This window comes from Odocoileus virginianus, chromosome X (assembly GCF_023699985.2).
Source record: "Odocoileus virginianus isolate 20LAN1187 ecotype Illinois chromosome X, Ovbor_1.2, whole genome shotgun sequence".
Classification (NCBI taxonomy): domain Eukaryota; kingdom Metazoa; phylum Chordata; class Mammalia; order Artiodactyla; family Cervidae; genus Odocoileus; species Odocoileus virginianus.
Window position 1 is genome coordinate 32,576,970 of NC_069708.1, and position 23,923 is coordinate 32,600,892.

General features: G+C 37.0%; 1 protein-coding gene across 3 annotated transcripts; it reads left to right on the forward strand.

Annotated features, from left to right (window-relative positions):
- The first annotated feature begins 1,781 nt into the window (after positions 1 to 1,781).
- LOC110148011 (putative P2Y purinoceptor 10) lies at positions 1,782 to 23,159 on the forward strand. Of its 3 annotated transcripts, XM_070461993.1 has the most exons (4): positions 1,783 to 1,845; positions 3,346 to 3,502; positions 3,786 to 3,933; positions 22,113 to 23,159. In XM_070461993.1, exon 4 carries the CDS (start codon positions 22,126 to 22,128, stop codon positions 23,134 to 23,136), a length of 1,011 nt encoding a protein of 336 aa, XP_070318094.1. In that variant the 5' UTR covers positions 1,783 to 1,845; positions 3,346 to 3,502; positions 3,786 to 3,933; positions 22,113 to 22,125; the 3' UTR covers positions 23,137 to 23,159. The 3 variants fall into 3 exon arrangements, with proteins under 3 accessions (XP_070318095.1, XP_070318094.1, XP_020765501.1); XM_070461994.1 differs by lacking the exon at positions 3,786 to 3,933 and having other exon boundaries at positions 1,782 to 1,845; XM_020909842.2 differs by lacking the exon at positions 1,783 to 1,845 and having other exon boundaries at positions 3,325 to 3,502.
- The last annotated feature ends 764 nt before the right edge of the window (positions 23,160 to 23,923 follow it).

Genomic DNA, 23,923 nt, shown 5'->3' on the forward strand with positions numbered 1-23,923 from the left:
CCTCCAAGTTTCTTTCCTTCTGTTCCTTAGCATGCCTTTGCATTAGTAAAAATTTTGTCCTCACTATCACACAAATAGTATGCTTACACTTCTTTCACATCCTTGGCAGCATTTCTTCTCTCTCCTGGAGTCCTTTGACTTCCCTTCTCTCTTTAAGCTGATATTTGTTAAATTTCAGATATGTAAATATCTCTCTCTATTATTTTTGTTATGTCTACTTATCTTCTATGGAGAAGGACAAGGAAGCCTGGCGTGCTGCAGTCCATGGGGTCGCAAAGAGTCAGACATGACTGAGCAACTGAACTGACTGACTTACCCTCTATACTTTTATTTGTGTGTGTGTTGCTTAATCAAACTTTTTAAAATTTAGCTACCTACTTTAGCTTCATCTTAAGTAGTTTTATGCATGAAATCATAAGTGTGAAGTACATTTTTATTATACTTTAGAGTCTTAAAAACAAACTGTGTAACTTGAAAATGTTTAAAAAGGCATTCCTTGTACCACCGAAAATAAACTTGCATGTCTCCAGTGGGACATGTTTCATCCATTGGGAATACTACTGAAACCAAATTTGTCTATTGAGCAAAGACCAGCCAATCTTCCCAGATTTAGCCTGTACTGAACTCATCTTAACTTCCACCTAATTTGATGGTAAATCATACTGTTTATGTTTTCTAATTTGTTTATGAGTGATTAATTTGTTACTTAAACTATGTATTCTTGGAAGCTAGAAAACATATTTTATGCTTTTGAATCCCTCTCTTCCCACTAAGTATCCCCAATCAATCATTGTTGTAGCTCCATAAGTGTCTATTGAATGATTATTTTTGAAAAGTGCAGGAATAATCTGTGTTTACAAAATCAGATATAGGAAACTCTTAAAGACAGTTTATCTAAAGCAATTAATATTCACTAGTTCTAACGAAAAAGGAATTGAAATCACAACTCACTCTTTCCTATTTTTTTCACTTTTGTTATACTATTGTTCCAGAAAGAATTGAAGTTGGTTTAAAAGGATGCATGCTATAGTAAGATATATAAATGAATAGTAGGTGGAAATAACAAAGAAAAAATAGAAAAGGTCATAAAATTAAAGCCATGAAAGAAAAGTACACCATAAAAATATCTTCAAACTTGGCAATCAGCAGACTCTAAATTAGTTCCATGGTTTTCAGAAGACTCTATAAAAAAGACACATGTCACAGTTATCACTATCTGTTAGGAGTTTAATAAAACCAATTAGGAAAAATCTAGCTCTTCCCAATATCCCTTTTAGAAAGAACAGTGTATTTTAACAAATGATATCCTCAACAATAGCTATCACACCTAATACACTGCTGTGGTTAGAGAAGATCTAAGAGCCTCTGAAGCACCAACTCATATACTTTCCCAGATCTAGGAAAGGTATTATGCCTCAGTTAAACTTTGAAAGTGTACATATGAGAGAAGGGAAGAATTAAGAACTATGGGCAAAATGGGGCAGCTGTACTAATTTTTAGACTCATGACTGGATATTTTTACTACTTGGTTTGAGATGATAATAAGTCTTAGATTATCAGTCATACTCAATATCTAAAAGATATTCTTCTAAAAGTTAATTGGAGATAATTGTTAAATTATAATTTTTTTTTGTTTGTGTATAGTTTTGCTCCTTTTAACTAACACTCAAAATTTTAGTTGAGTTGAAATATCCTTTGCCAAAACTGGGTCACTGACTTCTGAGCTACTTTTGCTTCCCTTTTTAGAACAAATGAAAGGAGAAGATACTTGCATGCAAGAGAGCAATGAAGCAAGCTGGCAAGCCATTTTCTTAGCAATGTTAAGATGTTGTCTGGGAAATGAAGGTAGGTGGTAGTGACTATAGCTAATTGTCAGGAAAGGGTTCTTTTTATCCTTTTGTCCTAAGGTTTGGCTTTAGAGATCAATGGGTCTGAAATTTTCTTTGGCCAGGGAAAGATCATAGCTTAAGAGAACTGGATCATGTTTCCCAAGCTCAGAAAGGATGAATTTGTAACAGAAAGACAGCTTAATATTAATAATTTATACTGAAGATTAGAACTACCAAATGGAACGAAACATGTCTTGGCCTATCTGTACATTCTCCTTTCAGTAGTTATGCCAAGTCAGCAAACTAAATTAACAACAGATTGAAGCTGTATAAACATATAAAATAAGAGTTAGGAAGGGGATTGTGAAGTCAGGCATGTTTCATTCGATATACCTCAGCCAGGATAGGTACCTCTTCCTTTACCAGTTCTTACACACCATGGCCTTTTCATCAATCAGTTCAAGTTCTCAGTTTCTAGTGATAAAAGTGTCTCTTTTCCGTCTCTCTAGGCCCTTGAAATTTATATTGGTTATCTATGAGTGTAGGGTATGGCTCCATCTTGTTCTTGAGTGATTCTAGTTTTACAGGGAGATCCAGGTTGCCTTTTACAAAAACTTTGCCATCCACTTCCTCCTTTAATCAGTCCTGTCCATAAATCCGAATGCTAGTGTTTGATCTAACCCACAGTATTTTTTTTCTCATTGTTATTATTATTACCCAGAAGTCTCTTTGAAGTTCTATGCTCTGGGTTCTAAATGTAATTTCCTCACATGCCCACAGAGGTTTGTGTTGCTTTGCAAGACTTGTTTTTCGGAACTACTCTATAGTCCCCAAGTGTATGATCTTTTTTACTTGCATAATTCTAAAGGCCCCATAGACATTACAGAAACTGAAACCTTGGTACATAGGAGGGAGACTGCAGGATATATGGTTCATTTATTTATTCATTATTTGAATTTTTTTTTTCATTTATTCCTTCACTTTTTCATTCAACAATCATTCATGAAAGTGCCTTGTGCTAGACTAGTTAGAAATACAAGAACAAGTCAGATATGATTTTTGCCCCTAAGTAGTTTGCAATACACTAAGAAATGTACAAAAATAAACTGCACATTAAATTATAAAAGCCTTGAGATGAAAGGCTGAGGGAAGGGTACTCCAATTGGAAGGAATAGCTTAAGCAAATGTAGTCCTACTGCTATTAGTTCTGACACATATTCTTGAGGTTTTCTCACTCTTTACCTCTCGGGTTTGAAAAAGTTGCTGTTTTCTTGTTCTTAGGTAAACCGTATTCAGATTTTTCCTCAAAATCCAATCTTAACATAGTGCTTGCTGGAATATAGTGAGATGGATAGGCATGTGGGTTGTGCTCGAAGGAGATAGGGTAAGAAACAGTGAGGAAAGCTGATAGGTAGTCATTATTTGATTTTAAACATTTTTTGGCTCTCAGCTTTTTGAATTTCTTTGCAACAATGAAATAAAAACCAGATAAAACGAGTAATATCTTCTGTTCAAGGGACTTACCTTCAGGTTTCTGTGGTGAGACACCAAATGTACTCAACTTCCTCTTTCAACAACAAATTTGCCAGTTATCAGTAGACTCTGAGCCACCAAGAGTTAGGCTTTTTCACCCCAAACGCCCTGCAAAGAAACAAGCCCAGCAAGGCTCCAAGGTAAGTTACAGCTTAATATATGGGAACTGGTAAAATTCCAGGTGGGAAGGTTGGGGGGCATGAAGATCCAAGACAAGGGCAGACATGAGGCCAGTGTCCAATTTTAAAATGGACCCTGGCCTCTTTCAGACTTATTACAGCAGGAGCAATGGTGATTCCCTTGGTTCTGATTAGAATACAAAGTTAGGGTTAATGCCATTAGTCCCCACCATTATTCTAGGATCAAGGAGTCTGTGATGCAGCTCACTCTTTGCTGAGGGCTCTTCGTTTCCTTATCATCCAGGGAAGACAGCACAAAGTCATAAGAAAAGAGTGCATTCAGTGATATTAATGGGACAGCTTGACCTATTCATCCAGAAAAAGAGGATTTGGATTTCCGCTCTGTAGTTGCTTAATGAAGGAACATTTTTATGTATAAGCTCCTTGCTTTGGTAAGTTTAACTGTCACAGGTAAGAGGGAAAGAAAGAAAGTCAGATAATAGATTTTGGAGATGAAGGAACTCCTAGGGATCCAAATCCCTCACAATATAGGTGGGAAAACTGAGAGGCCTTGAAGTGAAGACATTTGAGATCACCCAGCTGGTTAGTGGCAGAGCTGGAACTAGAACATATGTCTTCTAAATCATGGACTCTTTTTCCTACAGAAACCTGTATCTCCCAGAGAATACTGTAAATATATTTATAACTATGTTGGATTGTAGATTAGGAAAGAAGAAAATATCCCAGATGACAAACTTTGTTAAAATTATTTCAATCTGTTCAAAGGCATTTCTTGATCCTTTGAAAGCTGCATTTTGACACAACTTCAGACTTTTTAGATAGCAGAGCTCCAGAAGTGGTGCCTATCTTTTCAGCAATTATCATTCTTATTATGTTAAGTGCTAGAAACCCTTCTTGTTCTGAGCGAAGATGACTGAATCAAAAGAAAACTTCCAGTTGAGAAATTCTTCAAGGTGAACTGTGTCACAACAGTTGGTACCAGGATCATTTTAGATATAATGATAACAAGCTTTGTGGTGCATTGTGGATGGAGTGGTCTCAGTCCTAAGAATCCTGCAAGAGGGAATATTTTTTATTTTTGTTTTTCAAATGGATGTGGGAGTCATTGCCCTTTCTATTATTTGAAGAGGTTATCCCTTAGCAATTGCAACACAGTAAAATTATTTCACTGTTAAAAAATATGTGATATGCTGATATATTGAAGTAGAAAATGGCCTGAATGAGAATAAAGTCATGCATTTGGTGCAATTATGTTTGCAACAGTTCCTGTTTAACAGAGTTCCTTCTTTAGTCAAAAGCGTTTATTTTTGGGGGGATCAACTGGACAAATTGTTGAATTTAAATTGTACAAACTGTGCAAATCCTGGCAGTTGTGGAACACAAGACTTCAAATAAGTGAACATATTTCTGGATGGTTTTGGGTGACTTTTCACAGCTCGTTGTGTTTGAGGTAAGTCAATCTATGTCCTAAAAAGCAGGACAGTCTATGGCCCAAGTAAAGAGGACAGAGCTGTCTTAGTGAATCCGCCTTTTCTAAATGTTCCTACAATCAGGGTAATGACTGGCAGGAAGTCTATGCTTTATTTAAAAACTCTTCTAAAAATGTCTACTTATATTTCCGGTCAGGATATTTTGCATTTGAATTTTCATCTAGTATTGATTCACATGTATCACAGACAGAGTGATGGAGTATATGGACCAAAGTGCAGAAAGAAAGCTTGATTTTAGCTCAAGTTCTGTGGAAGATTCACTTTTGGCTTTGGGCAAGTTACTTTATTTTTCTGAGTCTCAGTAGTCTCATCTATAATAAGGTGGGGGCTTGAAATATATTGTCTTTAACTTTCTTCCTAGTACAGTGGTTTGACTCTAGGCTCCTGGTGCCTGAGAAGAATATATCATGAAGTGGTGAATAATGAGACAGTAGGGAAATCTAACTACAGTTAGAACCTTCTGGAAATACAGTCTAGCTTTCAAAGGGAACTCAGTAATCTATGCTAAGGGCCACTATACTTCTTTCAGAGTAATGTCATCATGAGAGCTTCAACTTTTAGACCACAAGCAAGTGTTTTGTAAATAATTTCCTTTTTTTAATAGTAAAATGCAAACATACAAGGGAAAGAATTCTTAAATCTGATTTCCACACTGACGGTGTCACTTAATCAGTATTTCTGAATCTTTTAAATGCAAAGTTCCATTTGAAAAACATAAAAATCTCACTGCAAAGTTATCTTGGACTTGCCTAGTTAGGAACTAGATCCTGATCCTGGACTCCTAAAAAAACTTATCCCATCACAATGACATTCTCCAAGTACTGTGGGACAAACAGTCAAAAGATTTTTGTAGATCTGTACTTTCAGTTTGTATTATATGGAAAATAATTTTGATTTCCAAATGTATTTACTGTAATAAGGATTTTTTTTTCAAGTAGTACATGTTTTCCACTCTTCTACTTTAAGAATTATTGCATTAATCCTACTCAATATTTCTCACACCTATGCTTTTGGGGAGATTTTCTAAACTCAGAAAAGTACACGATCCAACCAAAAGCTCATGGAGGTTACTCTCAGTACAAGTAAAGTAGAAATGAACTAACATTTATTTAATGTATACTGTGTACCAGACAGGATTATAGATATGTTTTCTAAGTTTTTGTCATTGTTGTTCACTCAGTTCTGTCTGATTCTTTGTGGAATGGACTGCAGCACACTAGGCTTCCCTGCCTTTCACTGTCTCTTGGAGTTTGCTTAAACTCATGTCCATTCAATCGATGATGCCATCTAATCATCTTATGTTCTGTCGTCCCTTCTCCTCTTGCCCTCAATCTTTCCCAGCACCAGGGTCTTTTCCAATGAGCCGGCTCTTTGTATCAGGTAGTCAAAGGATCAGCTTCAGCATCAGTCCTTCCAATGAATATTCAGGGTTGATTTCCTTTAGGATTGACTGGTTTGATCTCCTTAATCATATACACTTCCTATTTAATCTTTACAATGATATATGTTACAGGCATTATGATCCAAATATAAATGAGGAAACTGAAGCCACTAAATATGAAGTGAGTCATTTTAGGCTGGAGAGCTAATAAGTAAGTTAAGACATGACCCCAGGTCTGTCCAAAGAACATGATTCTTTCCATCTCCAAAATACTCCCCCAAGTGCAAAAATGATGAATAATTAGGCCTCCTTCTTATGTGATTAAAAATCCAATAAAGATACATGCATGAAAGTTCAATTCAAATTTTATTTTAATTCATTTTAAGGATAAAAATAATTTTCACTTCTAATTTATAGGGGAAGTGTCTAGACTTGCAGAACATAACCAAACTTCTCTATTTCAAAAATCAAGCCAGGTTATTTATAGTTGATTTTGTGGAAATGGTAGAGCTCCAAATTCCAGTTGCTCTTCTTTGGCTGTGGTTATGAGTGATTGAATGAAGGACACTGTGGGTATGGGTATCTGACTGGCTTGGGTAGTTTATGTGAGACTTTTGTGATTCAAATAAGAAGAAAAATGCTAAAAAAAAAAAAAAAAAAAAGGAAGTTACATTCCCAAATGACCTGTGAATATTCTCCCCTGGAAAGTGGGGAGATCCCCTGTCAGCAACCTTCTCTAATTTCCTCTTTTCCTCCCAAGATAACAAGCCCACATGCTAGTCCTATTATCAAAGAAAATAGGAGACACATATTTGATTTTTAATATTTGACAAATTTGTTCACTTAATGGTATTACTGACCTAACAACGAGAGGTGAAGAGAGGGAGAGGGCTGAGAAGCTAAAGCTTTGTAGAACTGAGTAGTTACCTTGATGCCATAAGCCTAGGTTCTACACTCTTCACTCTGCCCCTTGTATAGCATTCAGGTAAATGTGATAAATGTGATGACCTCTTTGAGTCTCATTTTCCTGATCTGTAGAATGGGAATGACCTAATTTGTTTTATATATATATATATATATATATATAATATGTATATATGAACTTTAAATAATAATTAATAGCAATTACAGTTGTAATAATGCTTTGTAAAGTGCAAGTAGGTTGAGATGGTAACAGTTGCATTAACGATGGACGTGGCAGTGCTGATGGTATGTTAGAGGCAGGGGTTTAGAGAGTCCAGGCCCATAAAGTCATGGCAAGTTAGAGCAGAAGGTAGTTAAGATCATACAGTTCTTATTATCTTAATAATGAGTGAAATGAAACTCGCATAAAGGAAGGGGATTAGCAAAACAAAATAAAGAGACAGTATTTGAATAATTGCTAAAATCCAAGTGTTATAGCTCCAAATCCAGTGTTCTTTATAATATATTTTACAGCTTCTGAGTCTTCCTCATCTCACATGTCTTGTTACATTTGGCTCACTACTATTAGGGCTTCCCAGGTGGCTCAGTGGTAAAGACTCTGCCTGCCAATGCAGGAGACTCAGGACACATGGTTCAATCCCTGGATCAGAAAGATCTAGAGAAGAAAATGGCAACCCACTCCAGTATTATTGCCTGGAGGATCGCATGAACAGAGGAACATGGAAAGCTACAGTCCGTGGGGTCGAAAAGAGTTGGAGATGACTGAGCAACTGAGCATACAGTACTCTTATAAATCCATCATTCCAGTACTTTATCCATAGATCTATTGTGGTTTGGGTTCATAAGCAAAACTTGTTAAAGATCCCTGGTTTTGATAGTACCCTACCCAGACACCTGGTGGCAATCATTTGCCATATATGTGCAGTCATACATCACTTCATGGGAAATAGAAGGGGAAAAGGTGGAAACAGTGAAAATCTCTTCTTGAGCTCTAAAATCATTGTGGATGATGACTGCAGCTATGAAATTAGAAGACGACTGCTTCTTAGCAGGAAAGCTATGACAAACGTAGACAGTGTTTTGAAAAGCAGAGACATTACTCTGCTGACAAAGGTCCATATAGTCAAGGCTATGGTCTTTCCAGTAGTCATGTTCAGATGTGAGAGCTGGACAATAAAAGAAGGCAGAGCGCTGAAGAATTGATGCTTTCAAATTTTGGTGCTGGAGAAGTCTCTTGAGAGTCATTTGGAAAGCAAGGAGACCAAACCAATGGATCTTAAAAGAAATCAACCCTGAATACTCTTTGGAAAGACTGATGCTGAAGCTGAAGCTCCAATACTTGGGCCTCTTGATGTGAAAAGCTGACTAATTAGAAAGAACCATGATTCTGGCTGGGAAAGATTGAAGGCAGAAGTAGAAGAGGACAACAGAGGATGCGATGGTTGGATGGAATCACTGATTCAATGGACATGAACTTGAGCAAACTCTCAGAGATGGTGAGGGACAGGGAAGCCTGGCATGGTGCAGTCCATGGGATCACAGAGTCAAATACAACTTGGTGACTGAACAACAAAAACATAATCATAAAAGTGCTAGAAATACAATTGAAATTATTAGCATCTTCATCTCTGAAGAATTGTTTTATCCATATAAATGTGACTTTAACATATTTGTGTGCAACAAATTGCTTACAAAGGAACATTTTTAGCTTTCTCTGCTCATGAGGAGCCTCATTATGACTGAAATTGTAATAACTGTGACTTTGAGGAAGAAGCAATACTTTTGAGTCTTCATTTTCTGATCCATAAGGGGTATGAAAGTGCTAGTTGCTCAGTCGTGTCTGACTCTTTGCAATCCCATGTACTGTAGCCCATCCAGGTTACTCTGTCTATGGAATTCTCCAGGCAAGAATACTGGAGTGCGTTGCCATTCCCTTCTCCAGGAAATCTTCCAGACCCAGTGTTCAAGCCCAGGTCTCCTGCACTGCAGGCAGATTTTTTAATATCTGAGCCAGCAGGGAAGCCCCAAAATGGGTATAATAACAATTAATTCAGGGTTCTCTCAAAGGTCAAAGGTAATATATTAATAGTAATAGCGCTTAGCTAGTGGCAGGATGCAAATGGAAACTTCTCGTACTTAGTATTTCACTGAAACTTAAGAGTCTGAAACAAATTCTGATGCCATCATAATATAAGTTCACTTTGACTGTGCCTTTGCAAAAGCACAGCATTGAGCTAGTTGGATGGGAAGTGAAGCTGCATTTACATATACATTATTAGTACCTATGATGTTCTTGGATTCAGACTCACAGATTCATATTTAGAGGCCTGACCTAACTTTGTGTTATAAAACAAAATTTAGTTATTTCCATAAAGTCAAGTGTTTAATGACAGAATTCTCACTTAACCTTATGAAATTGATACTGGTTTTAAAATAAAAGGTTGAGATTACAGGCTTTGGAAATTTTAGGTATCCAGATTTGTTAGATTCCAACCTTATTATCCTTGCCTTGACCATATTTTCTTCAGTAACAAAGGGAGAAAAACTATGACTATTGCTTGGGAGAGTAGCTTATGGGAGAGACATTAGAAGTAAAACTGACTAAGACTCTGCTAATATGTACTTATTCTCCATACTCTTACCTTTATAAACCAATGTGTATGAGTTGAGTTCCTACTGCATGCTTAACCTTCTACTAAGCAAAATCAGAGATATGAAAGTGTAAGATACAATCATCCCTCATAGAGACTACATTTTTATAGTGTAGCCTATAAGTACAGCAAAAGTACAAAGGAAAAGTTCTGAATAGATTGTCCCATGCAAGGATAAGATGAGAGTTGAGATAGGATCTCAAGAGAGGAGTAAAATATTGACTTCTGAGATGGAATCCAGGGGGACAGGAGTTTGATGAAGTTTCAATTATAACTTTATAGCAATCTTCATTATCAGAAATATTCTTACAGTCACACTTTGGAAGTGAATCTTGTTAGTTCAGTGAAGGTAGCTAATTCTCCTGTCTTGATTATTAGATTAGAAGTTTATGCTGATTGTTCCCTTTAGAGTTTGGCTCTTGTTACCAGAGCTCTTTTTAAAGGAAAGAGGCATCCCTCTGTGAAGCTCCTGGCCAGCAGAATATACTCTGGATAGAGCACTGACACTGGTGAAACCAAGAGGCAGTTACTTTTTTAAGAATGGTATTGGAGGCACTGAGAATTTGATCCTCATATCTATCTGGGTGGTTCACAGTAATACAGCTAGGAGCTCAAGTATATTCTGAAGATATGGTATTTTCACAGCTTATAATTTTTCCTGGGTTGCATTATCTGTGTGGTTATGCAACATCAATGAGATTAACTTTTGAAGATTAATCCCTACATGGGCCAGTTAACATCAATTTTTAAAATAGTGCTGTATGTTTTAGTCTTGCCTTGGGTTTACAGAGAAAGAGAAAACAAAATTTAGGGCATAACCTCTGACTTCACAAAGCTCACAGCCCAGTGTAGAGCAATTCATAAACAAATGAACAACAAATGTGTTGTCATAAGGCAGAATATTTACCCACTTAAAATATTTATTAACTGGTTATGCGTTGATAATTCTACTAGGTTCTGGAAATTTAAAGAAATTCATAGCCTTTGCCTTCAAAATGCTAATAGTTTACTTAGAAATAAAGAGATATAAATGAAAACACTCAATATGGTGCAGTAAGTACATTGTTAAAGCAATTCCTGTGACAGCATGATAATCCAGCTTTGCCATTTTGATATATCATTTTGCCAGCAGAGTATAGAATACATTTTAAGAGAGCAGTCCTAGAAGCAGGTAGATCAATTAAATAATGGTTTAATAATTCAGAGAGAGAGGAGAAAGAATGAGTGGGGAGAGAGAAAACTTGGTTGATTGAATGAGAGAGCAGTCTAGAATAATTTTAAGTATCCTGGCTCTTGTAATTGGACAGATGGTGGTGGATAAGTAAAAGGTCAGGGAGTATGATGAATTTAGTTTTGGGAATTTTTATTTAGAGATACCTAGAAAACACTGAAATGGGAAATCTCAGCTGAAAATTGGACATACAGATTTAATATCTGAGAAGAGGCCAGCCCTGGACACAGAGACGTAAGAGCTATCCGGATATGGGTGGTAATTGAAGTTGTGAAAGTGGGCGATGTTACTTAGCATGAAGACACTGAATAAGGAGAGAATATGCAGGCCTAGGGAAAACAAACATTTAAAGGTTGTGCAGAGATGAAAGAAATCATAAAGAGAACTCAGTATGAATGGACCGATAGTTAAGAGGAGACTCAAAACAGAGTTGTGGCTTAGAAGCCAACAGGAGAGAGCATTTCAAAAACATGGAAGTAATAAAAATAAATGAAGAAAAAAAACATGGAAGTGATCAGACTGTCTAACACAGCAGAAAAGCCCTGCTTGGTTTAACAACATGATACTTGTCACCTTTACTAAAGCAGTTTCAGTGATATTATAAAGATAACCATGCCACATTGCAGTACATTAAAGGATGGATATAAAGTGAGGAAAAGAAAGCAATCAGTGTAAAAAAATACTATGAGATGTTTATTTAAGAAGAGAAGGAAAATGACACAAAGCTAGAATAAGATGCATTGACAAGAGAAATATTATTGTGGGAATTGAAGAAGTTTAATGACAAATATCTAGCTGAGAGTGAAGAACAACATGATGATCTGGGAGTGAAAGGGAACAATTAATGAAAGAAATTCTGAGAAAGCTAAAAGGGATTAAGAGCATGAAAATTCAACTTGTACAACAGGAAAGACAGCTGTGTTGGGAAGGATGCAGTTGTAGATAAGATTGTGTGTGTTGGGAGGGGACAATGTTTGAGTTACTTCTCACCCAATAGCCTCAATTTTCTGGTGATTTAAGAGGTAAGACCCTCTGCTGAGAAATGTGGGAATGGGAGAGGAGAAGAGTAGAAGAAACTTTAGTAGAGTTATGAAAGTGTTAAATAGACAGCACTCTCTTTTTGTGCATCTTGATTAATTTCTTAGGAGAATAAACTAATCAGAGGTGTGGAAAAAGAGGCTGGAGCAAAAAAAAAAAATCTTCTACTTAAAGTGCTGAAACATGATTTCTAGTTTTAGCTCTTCAAATAGATCCTGGTATTTTTAATAAGATCATTCATCAGTTTGGATAATAAAAAAGAAAATGGTTTATGGACTTCATTCGGGATTAAGATGATGCCAGGCTTCCCTGGTGGCTCAGACAGTAAAGAATCAGCTTGCAATGAGGGAGACCTGGGTTTGGTCCCAGGGTTAGGAAGATTCCCCTGGAGAAGGAAATGGCAATTCCCTTCACTATTCTTGCCTGGAGAACTGCATGGACGAAGGAGCCTGGCAGGCTACAGTCCATGGGGTTGCAAAGAGGCGGACACAACTAGGGGATTAACAATAACTTTTTCAAGCAGGTACAGCAGAAGATTGTTGAGCAAAGAAGGTTGAGGATTCTTGGGTAAAAATAGTTAATTTGATCATTGAATCTCATCTGCATAGAGAAGGAAGCAAAATGAGGGAGGGTGCCAGATTGGGCGATGAGAAATGGAGAAAATTTTAAGGTCTCTGTGAGTGTGTGGTGCAAGCTAACATGGTGCAAATTGAAGTGAAGTTCAGTGATTGTAATGTTATTTTTTAATTAATTTATTTTACTTGGGGGATAACTGCTTTACAATATTTTGATGGTTTTACCATATATCAACATGAATTGGCCATAGGTATACGTGTGTCCTACGTGTCTTATGTGTTGAAAGTCCCTTGGACTGCAAGGAGATCAAACCAGTCAATCCTAAAGGAAATCAGTCCCGAATATTCATTGGAAAGACTGATGCTGAAGCTGAAACTCCAATACTTTGGTCACCTGATGTGAAGAACTGACTCATTGTAAAAGACTTTGATTCTGGGAAAGATTGAAGGCAGGAGGAAAAGGGGATGACAGAGGATGAGATGGTGGGATGGCATCACCAATTCAATGGACATGAGTTTGGGCAAGCTCTTGGAGTTGGTGATGGACAAGGAAGCCTGGTGTGCTGCAGTCCATGGAGTCACAAAGAGCTGGACATGATTGAGTGATTGAACCAAACTGAACTGATACACGTGTCTCCCCCATCCTGAATCCCCCTCCCACCTCCATCCCCACCCTACCCCTCTATGTTGTCCCAGAACGCTGGCTTTGGGTGCCTTGCTTCATGCATCAAACTCACACTGGTCATCTATTTTACATATGATTATGCATATGTTTCAATGCTATTCTCTCAAATCATTCCACCTGCTCCTCCTACTGAGTCCAAAAGTCTGTTCTTTTTTTTTTTTTTTCCAAAAGTCTGTTCTTTATGTCTGTCTCTTTTACTGCCCTGCATGCAGCTAGGATCATCAGTATCATCTGCCATGGCAAAGGTAAGGGAATATGGAGACAAGCATGGGTTCCAATTCTAATATACCACCTCTACACTATGCGAGTATTGTGACTTTGGCACAATTTTTTTAACCTCTCTATCTCAGTTTCCTCATTTGTAATATGGCAATAATCATTGGGCTGCTATGAGGATTAGAAAGGCAATAGTGGAAATGAAGATGGATTGGAGGTAGATTGGAGAGATTTTAAGGGGGGGGGATAATCACCTGTTTTCTGGTTAGATATGGGTGAAATTTAGTGATAGGAGTTGGATGAATTCCCAGTTTCTGCCTGTAATGTATAGGAGGCTGGTCATGGAACAGACTGAGAAGGAGAGCTTAGACTCAAGAGTAAGTCACCAATTTTGTATCTTTCCTGAGACAGGAACCAAAGACATCTAGATTTAAGGGGAGAGAGATTGGTAACACAGAGAGCATAAACAAACCAGAAATAGTCAACAATAAAGCCAAAGGGAGAGACACAAAAGAGATAGAAACAGAAGCAGACACTGAGAGAAGAAACATGTTTTGACTTTAGCCCTTCCATTCAACCTATTTTTGTTAGTGGCTTCTTAAGTGAAGCTGTTCTCCTTTCTAAAATTTCAGAAGCGTCACAGATTGCTAACAGGAAGCTAAAAGTTCCCTATCTGAGAGAGTTTATATTTTCACCCTACCCAACACAAATTCCCCCAGTCTTCTATCACCATGGGGATTTTACATTTAATTGTCACCAAACATATTAGGGGAAAAACCCTTTCTACCTCCCCTTCATTCTGGAGAAGAAAAATCATTTTGCAAAGCAGGCCATACAAATCTCTAAACTTGAAATAAACTGAATTGCAGAGGCATAAGAAGCCACAGAAACAAATAAGTTGTAATCATGACCTCTAGCTTGCTGTTTTGGACTAATAGGACTCCATTATTTAGCACAGAGATATAAAAACAATCTGCCTCTTTAATAAGTGAAAATTACTGTACCAATGAAGCAGAAACAAATATCCATGTTTGTAAAGTGCAGAAGTGGAGGTGTGAATGGGTGGGTGTTTGTTTTTAGTTCTTAGTACTGTAATGCACGTTATGTAGCCTGCCTTGTTCTTTCACAGCCTATGCATAAGTAATAGATTATAGTAGAAATAAGATCAATACTGAAGTCAAAGTGGGTGGTAAGGAAGGGTTTGTGACATGTGTGGTGACAGATATTTAGTTATATCTTGATGGCATAACTAGAGCAATCCTAAGGTTACAAGATCCTGAGGTCCTATTACGAGATGAGAAAGATTCTGCCATAATGTGCTCTCTGGATAGCACAAATCATTGTGCTATCATGTTATTAAAAAGTCCCTCCTGAGCAGGGAGAGGCAAATAGTTATAATGGAAATAATACACACATTGGAGCAAATCAGGCTTGATAAAAAAAATCCCATTTTTAAATTTGCTACCCAAGACAATTTACTGAATCTCTCTGAACCTCAGTTTGCTCATCTGCACTATAAGAGTAATAATGGAACTTCATCTTAGGATGGTTGTGAGAATTAAATTACATAATGTATATGAAAAATTCCATTGCAGATTCTGGCATATATCATTGATCAGATCATAGTAATTATTTATTTTCTTTTTACCTGTGAGTATCCTTCTACTTTTGTTCTAAGTCATACATACATAAGAAAGATGACTTTAGGATCTATCCTTAGATAGATCTTTAGTATAGATCTTTAGGATCTATCACAGGTAGACTAGGGAGTATAAGAGGAGGGAAGATGAAAGTATTATTTACAGTATCGGTAGCTGATAATGTTTACTCTTTTACTTGTGAATTAATCTCTTGGGGTTCTTTTCTTTTATCATTTCTCTATTTCCTGGAGTAAGGCTTAGAATGATATAGGAAGTTATTCTGCTATTTATGAGGAGAATCTCAAAGAAGTCACTGTGTTTTTGTAAACATACTTGAAACAAAATAAAAACATACCAACAACAAAACTCCACTTGAGGAACAACATCAGCACTTTGTTTTCTCCACTTCTAGCTTTAAAGGCAATAAACATTCCTGCACTATGGATAGAAGGTATGTTTGTAAAATTTGTCTTTAGGAGGAAAACAAATGATGAACAGGAGGGTGTGTATAAAGATTAACCACTTGTCCTCCTATTTGAAGTCTTAGATCTTTCATTTGGTATATTTGTGACCTTAATAAACTCCCCTCTGGGCCTTGCTTATTCTACATTAATAAGATTAAGTTAAAAAAAAAAACAAAAAACAAAACAAAAAAAAAACTTTTCCCATTATAAAGACTACTTTAATAAGAAAATTAAACCTTAAATTGTTTCAAAAGGTTTTAGTGACTTATTTTGCTAATACTCTAATCAGTATTCACCATGATTTTGGATAATTTGCCATGGGATGATGTTGCACCCATGTACAACATGGGTTGTACAGATTGGGTTGTACAGATGGGTTGATGATGTTGTACAGAATTCCCCTTAGATAGAGAATAGGTTTCTCCCCTTCCCTACTACAAAAGGGGAACTATCCTGGTTCAGCTTCTAAATTCATTTCTTGTTTAGTCATTAAGCCATGTCCACCTCTTTGCGACTCTATGGACTGCAGCACAACAGACTTCCCTCTCCTTCACTATCTCCTGGAGATATTCAAGTCCACTGAGTCTGTGATGTTATCTAACCATCCTATCCTCTGCTGTTCCCTTCTCCTCCTGCCTTCAATCTTTCCCAGCAACAAGGTCTTTTCCAATGAGTTTGTTCTTTGCATCAGATGACCAAAGTATTGGGGCTTCAGCTATAGCATCAGTCCTTCTAATGAATATTCAGGATTGATTTCCTTTAGGATTGACTAGTTTGATATCGTTGCTGTCCTAGGGACTCTCAAGAGTCTTCTCCAGCAGCACAATTCAGAAGCATCAATTCTTCAGCTCTCAGCATTCTTTATGGTCAAACTCTCACATCTGTACATGACTACTGGAAAAATCATAGTTTTCACTATACAGACCTTTGTCAGCAAAGTGATGTTTATGCTTTTTAATATGGTGTCTAGTTTGATCATAGCCTTTCTTCTATGGAGCAAGAGTCTTCTAATTTTTTGGCTTCAGTCACCATCTGCAGTGATTTTGGAGTCCAAAAAAATAAAATCTGTCACTATTTCTGTGTTTTCCCCATCTATTTGCTATGAAGTGATGGGACTGGATGCCATGATCTTAGTTTTTTTTTTAAATTACTGAAAAGTTTCTTGTAAATTTGGAATGAAACCAAAGCTGCAAGAGAGAGAGACAGAGAATGCATGAAACCTACCAGCTATTGTGATAAAATAATAAGGAAGTAATTTTCCCAAGCCACACAAATCAGCTAAGATACTGGTGAAAGTGAAAGTGAAGTCGCTCAGTCGTGTCTGACTCTTTGCGACCCCACGGACTGTAGCCTACCAGGCTCCCCTGTCCATGGGATTTTCCAGGCAATAGTACCGGAGTGGATTGCCATTTGGTACTGCAGGCTAAAAGAGGCAAATCTATTTTCCCAGTGCTGTGGTGCCAAGTTAGGAAGTCAGAACGCAGTGGGAAAGGTGGTGGACAAAAGAGAGGCAACCAGATCAGAACAACAAGATTGAATTTCTGCCACTGCAATTGGGAATGAGTGAACAGTGTTCATACCAACCAGAAGCAAAAGAAATATTGACACAAAAGAAACAGACTAAAATATCATATTCTTTTTTTCTGCTATTAGAACAAAAGACTGAGTATTTCAGGACTTCCTTGTGTGCAAGACACAGCTTAGACAATCTGGCAAGGCAGTTTGAGGACACTTCTGTGGTTCTCTGGTTCACTGAAGACCTTGGAACAATAGTATACCTTCCTTTAGCACCTATAAGCAGGCCCCTTCTAATTTTAATATCCTATGACTCTGTAGGTATAAAAACAAATTTAGTTATAACTCATTTTTAATTTGCATTTCTTTAATGATTATTGATGTTGAGCCTTTTTCCTTTTTTTTCCCCCATTTATTTTTATTAGTTGGAGGCTAATTACTTTACAACATTGCAGTGGTTTTTGTCATACATTGAAATGAATTAGCCATGGATTTACATATATTCCCCATCCCGGTCCCCCCTCCCACCTTCCTCTCCACTCCATCCCTCTGGGTTTTCCCAGTGCACCAGGCCCAAGCACTTGTCTCATGCATCCAACCTGGGCTGGTGATTTGTTTCACCCTAGATATACATGTTTCAATGCTGTTCTCTTGAAACATCCCACCCTCGCCTTCTCCCACAGAGTCCACAAGTCTGTTCTATACATCTGAGCCTCTTTTTCTGTTTTGCATAAAGGGTTATCATTACCATCTTTCTAAATTCCATATATATGCGTTAGTATACTGTAATGGTCTTTATCTTTCTGGCTTACTTCACTCTGTATAATGGGCTACAGTTTCATCCATCTCATTAGAACTGATTCAAATGAATTCTTTTTAATGGCTGAGTAATATTCCATGGTGTATATGTGCCACAGCTTCCTCATCCATTCGTCTGCTGATGGGCATCTAGATTGCTTCCATGTCCTGGCTATTATAAACAGTACTGCGATGAACATTGGGGTGCACGTGTCTCTTTCAGATCTGGTTTCCTCGGTGTGTATGCCTAGAAGTGGTATTGCTGGGTCATATGGCACTTCTATTTACAGCTTTTAAAGAAATCTCCACACTGTTTTCCATAGTGGCTGTACTAATTTGCATTCCCACCAACAGTGTAAGAGGGTTCCCTTTTCTCCACACCCTCTCCAGCATTTATTGCTTGTAGACTTTTGGATAGCAGCCATCCTGACTGGCGTGTAATGGTACCTCATTGTGGTTTTGATTTGCATTTCTCTGATGATGAGTGATGTTGAGCATCTTTTCATGTGTTTTTTTTTTTTTTTTTGCCATCTGTATGTCTTCCTTGGAGAAATGTCTGTTTAGTTCTTTGGCCCATTTTTTGATTGGGTCATTTATTTTTCTGGAGTTGAGCTGGAGGAGTTGCTTGTATATTTTTGAGATTAATCCTTTGTCTGTTGCTTCGTTTGCTATTATTTTCTCCCAGTTTGAGGGCTGTCTTTTCACCTTGCTTATAGTTTCCTTTATTGTGCAAAAGCTTTTAAGTTTCATTAGGTTCCATTTGTTTATTTTTGTTTTTACTTCTAAAATTCTGGGATGTGGGTCATAGAGGATCCTGCTGTGATTTATGTCAGAGAGTGTTTTGCCTATGTTCTCCTCTAGGAGTTTTATAGTTTCTGGTCTTACATTTAGATCTTTAATCCATTTTGAGTTTATTTTTGTGTATGGTGTTAGAAAATGTTCTAGTTTCATTCTTTTACAGGTGGTTGACCAGTTTTCCCAGCACCACTTGCTAAAGAGGTTGTCTTTTTTCCATTGTATATCCTTGCCTCCTTTGTCGAAGATAGGGTGACCATAGGTTTGTGGATTTATCTCTGGGCTTTCTATTCTGTTCCATTGATCTATATTTCTGTCTTTGTGCCAGTACCATACTGTCTTGATGATTGTGGCTTTGTAGTATAGTCGGAAGTCAGGCAGGTTGATTCCTCCAGTTCCATTCTTCTTTCTCAAGGTTACTTTGGCTATTCGAGGTTTTTTGTATTTCCATACAAATTGTGAAATTATTTGTTCTAGTTCTGTGAAAAATACCGTTGGTAGTTTGATAGGGATTGCATTGAATCTATAGGTTGCTTTGGGTAGTATAGCCATTTTGACAATATTGATTCTTCCAATCCATGAACACGGTATATTTCTCCATCTGTTTGTGTCCTCTTTGATTTCTTTCATCAGTGTTTTATAGTTTTCTATGTATAGGTCTTTTGTTTCTTTAGGTAGATATTCTCCTAAGTATTTTATTCTTTTTGTTGCCATGGTGAATGGTATCGTTTCCTTAATTTCTCTTTCTGTTTTCTCATTGTTAGTGTATAGGAATGCAAGAGATTTCTGTGTGTTAATTTTATATCCTGCAACCTTACTGTATTCGTTGATTAGCTCTAGTAATTTTCTGGTACAGTCATTAGGGTTTTCTTTTCTTTTTTTTTTTTTTAGTATTTAACAATCCTTATTTATTTATTTTTCTTTCTTTTCCATTTATTATTTTTTTTTTAATTTTTATTAGTTGGAGGCTAATTACTTTACATCATTACAGTAGTTTTTGTTATACATTGATATGAATTAGCCATGGATTTACATGTATTCCCCATCCCAGTCCCCCCTCCCACCTCCCTCTCCACCCGATCCCTCTGGGTCTTCCCAGTGCACCAGGCCCGAGCACTTGTCTCATGTACCCAACCTGAGCTGGTTATCCGTTTCACCCTAGATAATACACATGTTGGAGGCTAATTACAGCATTGCAGTGGTTTTTGTCGTAGAGGATCATGTCATCTGCAAACAGAGAGAGTTTCACTTCTTTTCCTATCTGTATTCCTTTCACTTCTTTTTCTGCCCTGATTGCTGTGGCCAACACTTCCAAAACTATGTTGAATAGTAGTGGTGAGAGTGGGCACCCTTGTCTTGTTCCTGATTTCAGGGGAAAGGCTTTCAATTTTTCACTGTTGAGGGTGATGCTTGCTGTGGGTTTGTCATATATAGCTTTTATTATGTTGAGGTATGTTCCTTCTATTCCTGCTTTCTGGAGAGTTTTAATCATAAATTAATATTGAATTTTGTCAAAGGCTTTTTCTGCATCTATTGAGATAATCATATGGTTTTTAACTTTCAATTTGTTAATGTGGTGTATTACATCGATTGATTTGCGGATATTAAAGAATCCTTGCATTCCTGGGATAAAGCCCACTTGGTCATGGTGAGCCTTTTTTCATATGCCTGTTGGCCATCTGTATGTGTTCTTTGTATGTCTGCTTAGGTCTTCTGTCCACTTTTTGCTTGGGTTGTTTTGTTTTTTGTTGAGCTGTACAAACTTTTTATATATTTTGGAAAGTAAGGCCTTGTCAGTCACATAATTTGCAAAGAATTTCTCTCCCATAGGTTGTCTTTGTGTTCTGTTTATGTTTTCTCTTGCTGTACAAAAGCTTTAAAGTTTAATTAGGTCCCATTTGTTTATTTTTTCTTTTGTTTCCTTACTCTAATAGATGAATTGCAAATATATATACACGGTTTTATAGCATCTGGTCTTTTCATTTAGATCTTTAATCCATTTTGAGTTTGTTTTTGTATATGGTGTAAGAGAATGTTCTAATTTCATTTCTTTTACATGTAACTGTCCAGTTTTCCCAGCACTACTTATTAAAGTGACTATTTTTTCTCCATTGTATATTCTTGCCTCATTTGTCATTAGATTAATTGACTTTAAGTGTTTGAGTTTATTTCTGGGCTTTTCATACTGTTCCATTGATCTATATGTTTGTTTCTGCGCCAGTACCATAATATTTTGATTACTGTAACTTCGTAGCACAGTCTAAGGTCAGGGAGTATGATTCCTCCAACTGTGTTCTATCTCAATATTGTTTTGGCTCTTCTGGGTCTTCTCTGTCTCCATGAAGTATCACCTCACACCAATCAAATGACCATCATAGGAAAGTCTACAAATAATAAATAATGGAGAGACTGTGGAGAAAAAGGAACCTTTCCACACCATAGATGGGAATATAAACTGGTAGTGACTATGGAGAACAATATTGAGCCTTCTTTAAAAGAAAAATATAACAGAAATAGTTATCATATGATCCATCAACCCCACTTCTGGGCATATAGCCAGAAAGGGCAAAAACTCTAATTCAAAAAGCTACATGTATCCCAATATTCATAGCAGCACTATGTACAAAAGTCAAGACATGGAAGCAACCTAACGTTCCATCTACAATTGAATGGATTATGAAGATATTGCATATATATATATATATATATATATATGAATGGAATATTACTAAGCTAAAGAAAATGAAATAATGTCATTTGTAGCAACATGGATGGACCTAGAGATTATCATACTGAGTGAAGTAGGTCAGACAGATACAAACAAATGTCATATGATATCACTTACATTAGAATCTAAAGCAATGATACAAATGAACTTATTTACAAAACCAAAATAAACTCACAGACATAGAAAATAAACAGTTACTATAAAGGAAAAAGAGGGAGGGATAAATTAGAAATTTGAAATGAAGAGATATACATTTCTATATATAAAATAGATACACAACAAGGACATACTGTGTAGCACAGGGAACTATATTCAATATCTTGTAATAACTTCTAATAGAAAAGAATCTGAAAAAAATATGTAGCTAATCACTTTGCTGTATGCCTAAACATTGTAAAACCACTAAAGTTCAATTTAAGAAAATCTGAATGTCAGCTAAAGTGGTTAACCATGATGCTGTTTTTTTCTGTTTTGGGCAGGGATTATAACTTCATGACTTATCTTGCTGAAGTATTCAAGATGGGAAACAATACCAGCAATGCTGAGAATCACTGCAGTTTCCCCAATGTGACATTTCATTACTCTCTCTATGCAACCACCTACATCCTCATATTCATCCCTGGTCTGCTGGCCAACAGTGCAGCCTTGTGGGTTCTGTGCCGCTTTATCAGCAAGAAAAATAAAGCCATTATTTTCATGATAAACCTCTCTGTGGCTGACCTTGCCCACGTGTTGTCCTTACCCCTCCGGATTTACTATTACATCAGCCACCATTGGCCTTTCCAGAGGATCCCTTGTCTGCTATGCTTCTACCTGAAGTATCTCAACATGTATGCCAGCATTTGTTTCCTGACATGCATCAGCCTTCAGAGGTGCTTCTTTCTCCTCAAGCCCTTCAGGGCCAGAGACTGGAAGCGTAGGTACGATGTAGGCATCAGTGCTGCCATATGGGTCATCGTGGGTACTGCCTGTTTGCCATTTCCCATCATGAGAAGCACAGACTTAGCCAACAACACTGAGTCCTGCTTTGCTGATCTTGGTTACAAGAAAATGAATGCAGTGGCTTTGGTTGGGATGATTACAGCTGCTGAACTGGCAGGATTTGTGATTCCAGTAGTCATCATTGCATGGTGTACCTGGAAGATGACTATATCCTTGAGACAACCACCTATGGCTTTCCAAGGTATCAATGAAAAGCAGAAAGCACTGAGGATGGTTTACATGTGTGCTGCAGTCTTCTTCATCTGCTTCACTCCTTATCATATTAACTTTATTTTTTATACCATGGTAAAGGAAACTATCATTAGCAGTTGTCCCATTGTCCAAAGCACACTGTATTTCCATCCTTTTTGTCTATGCCTTGCAAGTCTCTGCTGCCTTTTGGATCCAATTCTCTATTACTTCATGGCCTCAGAGTTTCGTGACCAACTATCTCGCCATGGCAGCTCTGTGACTCGTTCCCGCCTAATGAGCAGGGAGAGTGGTTCATCAATGATTGGTTAAAAATAAAACAACTCTCAATTATGGCTTTGTTTAACTATGTTTCATTGCTCTTTCCAAAGACCAAAAATGACTAGACAGACAGTTTCTTTAACTGAACTTTGGGAACAACAGAAATATCTGGGCTCACAGGGGTGTGACAATAGAGGCAGAGTGTGAAATGTGGGAGAGGAAGGGAAAATGTGATTTGCCTGTTTCCCCTTTGAAATTCAAGTCACTTTCTTACTTGAGAGATTTAGATCAAGATTTTACAGATGTTTTAAACAAATGAAAATTGCTTATTTTATCTTAAACCTTTCTTTAGTAAATGTGATGCTGTTAATGATACAATAAATGCATGAATCCTTCACACAATGCAAAAGCAAATTTCTTTAAAATGAAGAATATTACCTGTAAATGAAAGCAAAAAATTCTCAAGTCTTTATAAGGGATAAGTACACAGGTAAGAGTTTGTGAGCATTGAAGCAACATGTGAATAAATTTGAGGATACAAATCCTTACTGAAGAAAAGGCATGGAAATGTGTTCATTCATTGAAAATATATTGGATGCCTATTGTATTCTGGGTTGCCATTCTCTCGGGTATTTTCACCTACAGCATCTCATCTGGCTTTTCTAATAAACTTGTGGAAGGTTCCAATCCAAATGAATAAATGAAACCTCAGAGAGATGAAGCGACTTCACTGGGGATAAACAGTGCTAAGGAAAAATTTGTCCTGAATACACCACATACTCTCCAGAAAGCAGGAATAGAAGGAACATACCTCAACATAATAAAAGCTATATATGAC

What these genes read in the sequence shown, in the direction of transcription:
- LOC110148011 (XM_070461994.1), top strand. Translation starts at nt 22,126, where the DNA reads ATGACTTATCTTGCTGAAGTATTCAAGATGGGAAACAATACCAGCAAT.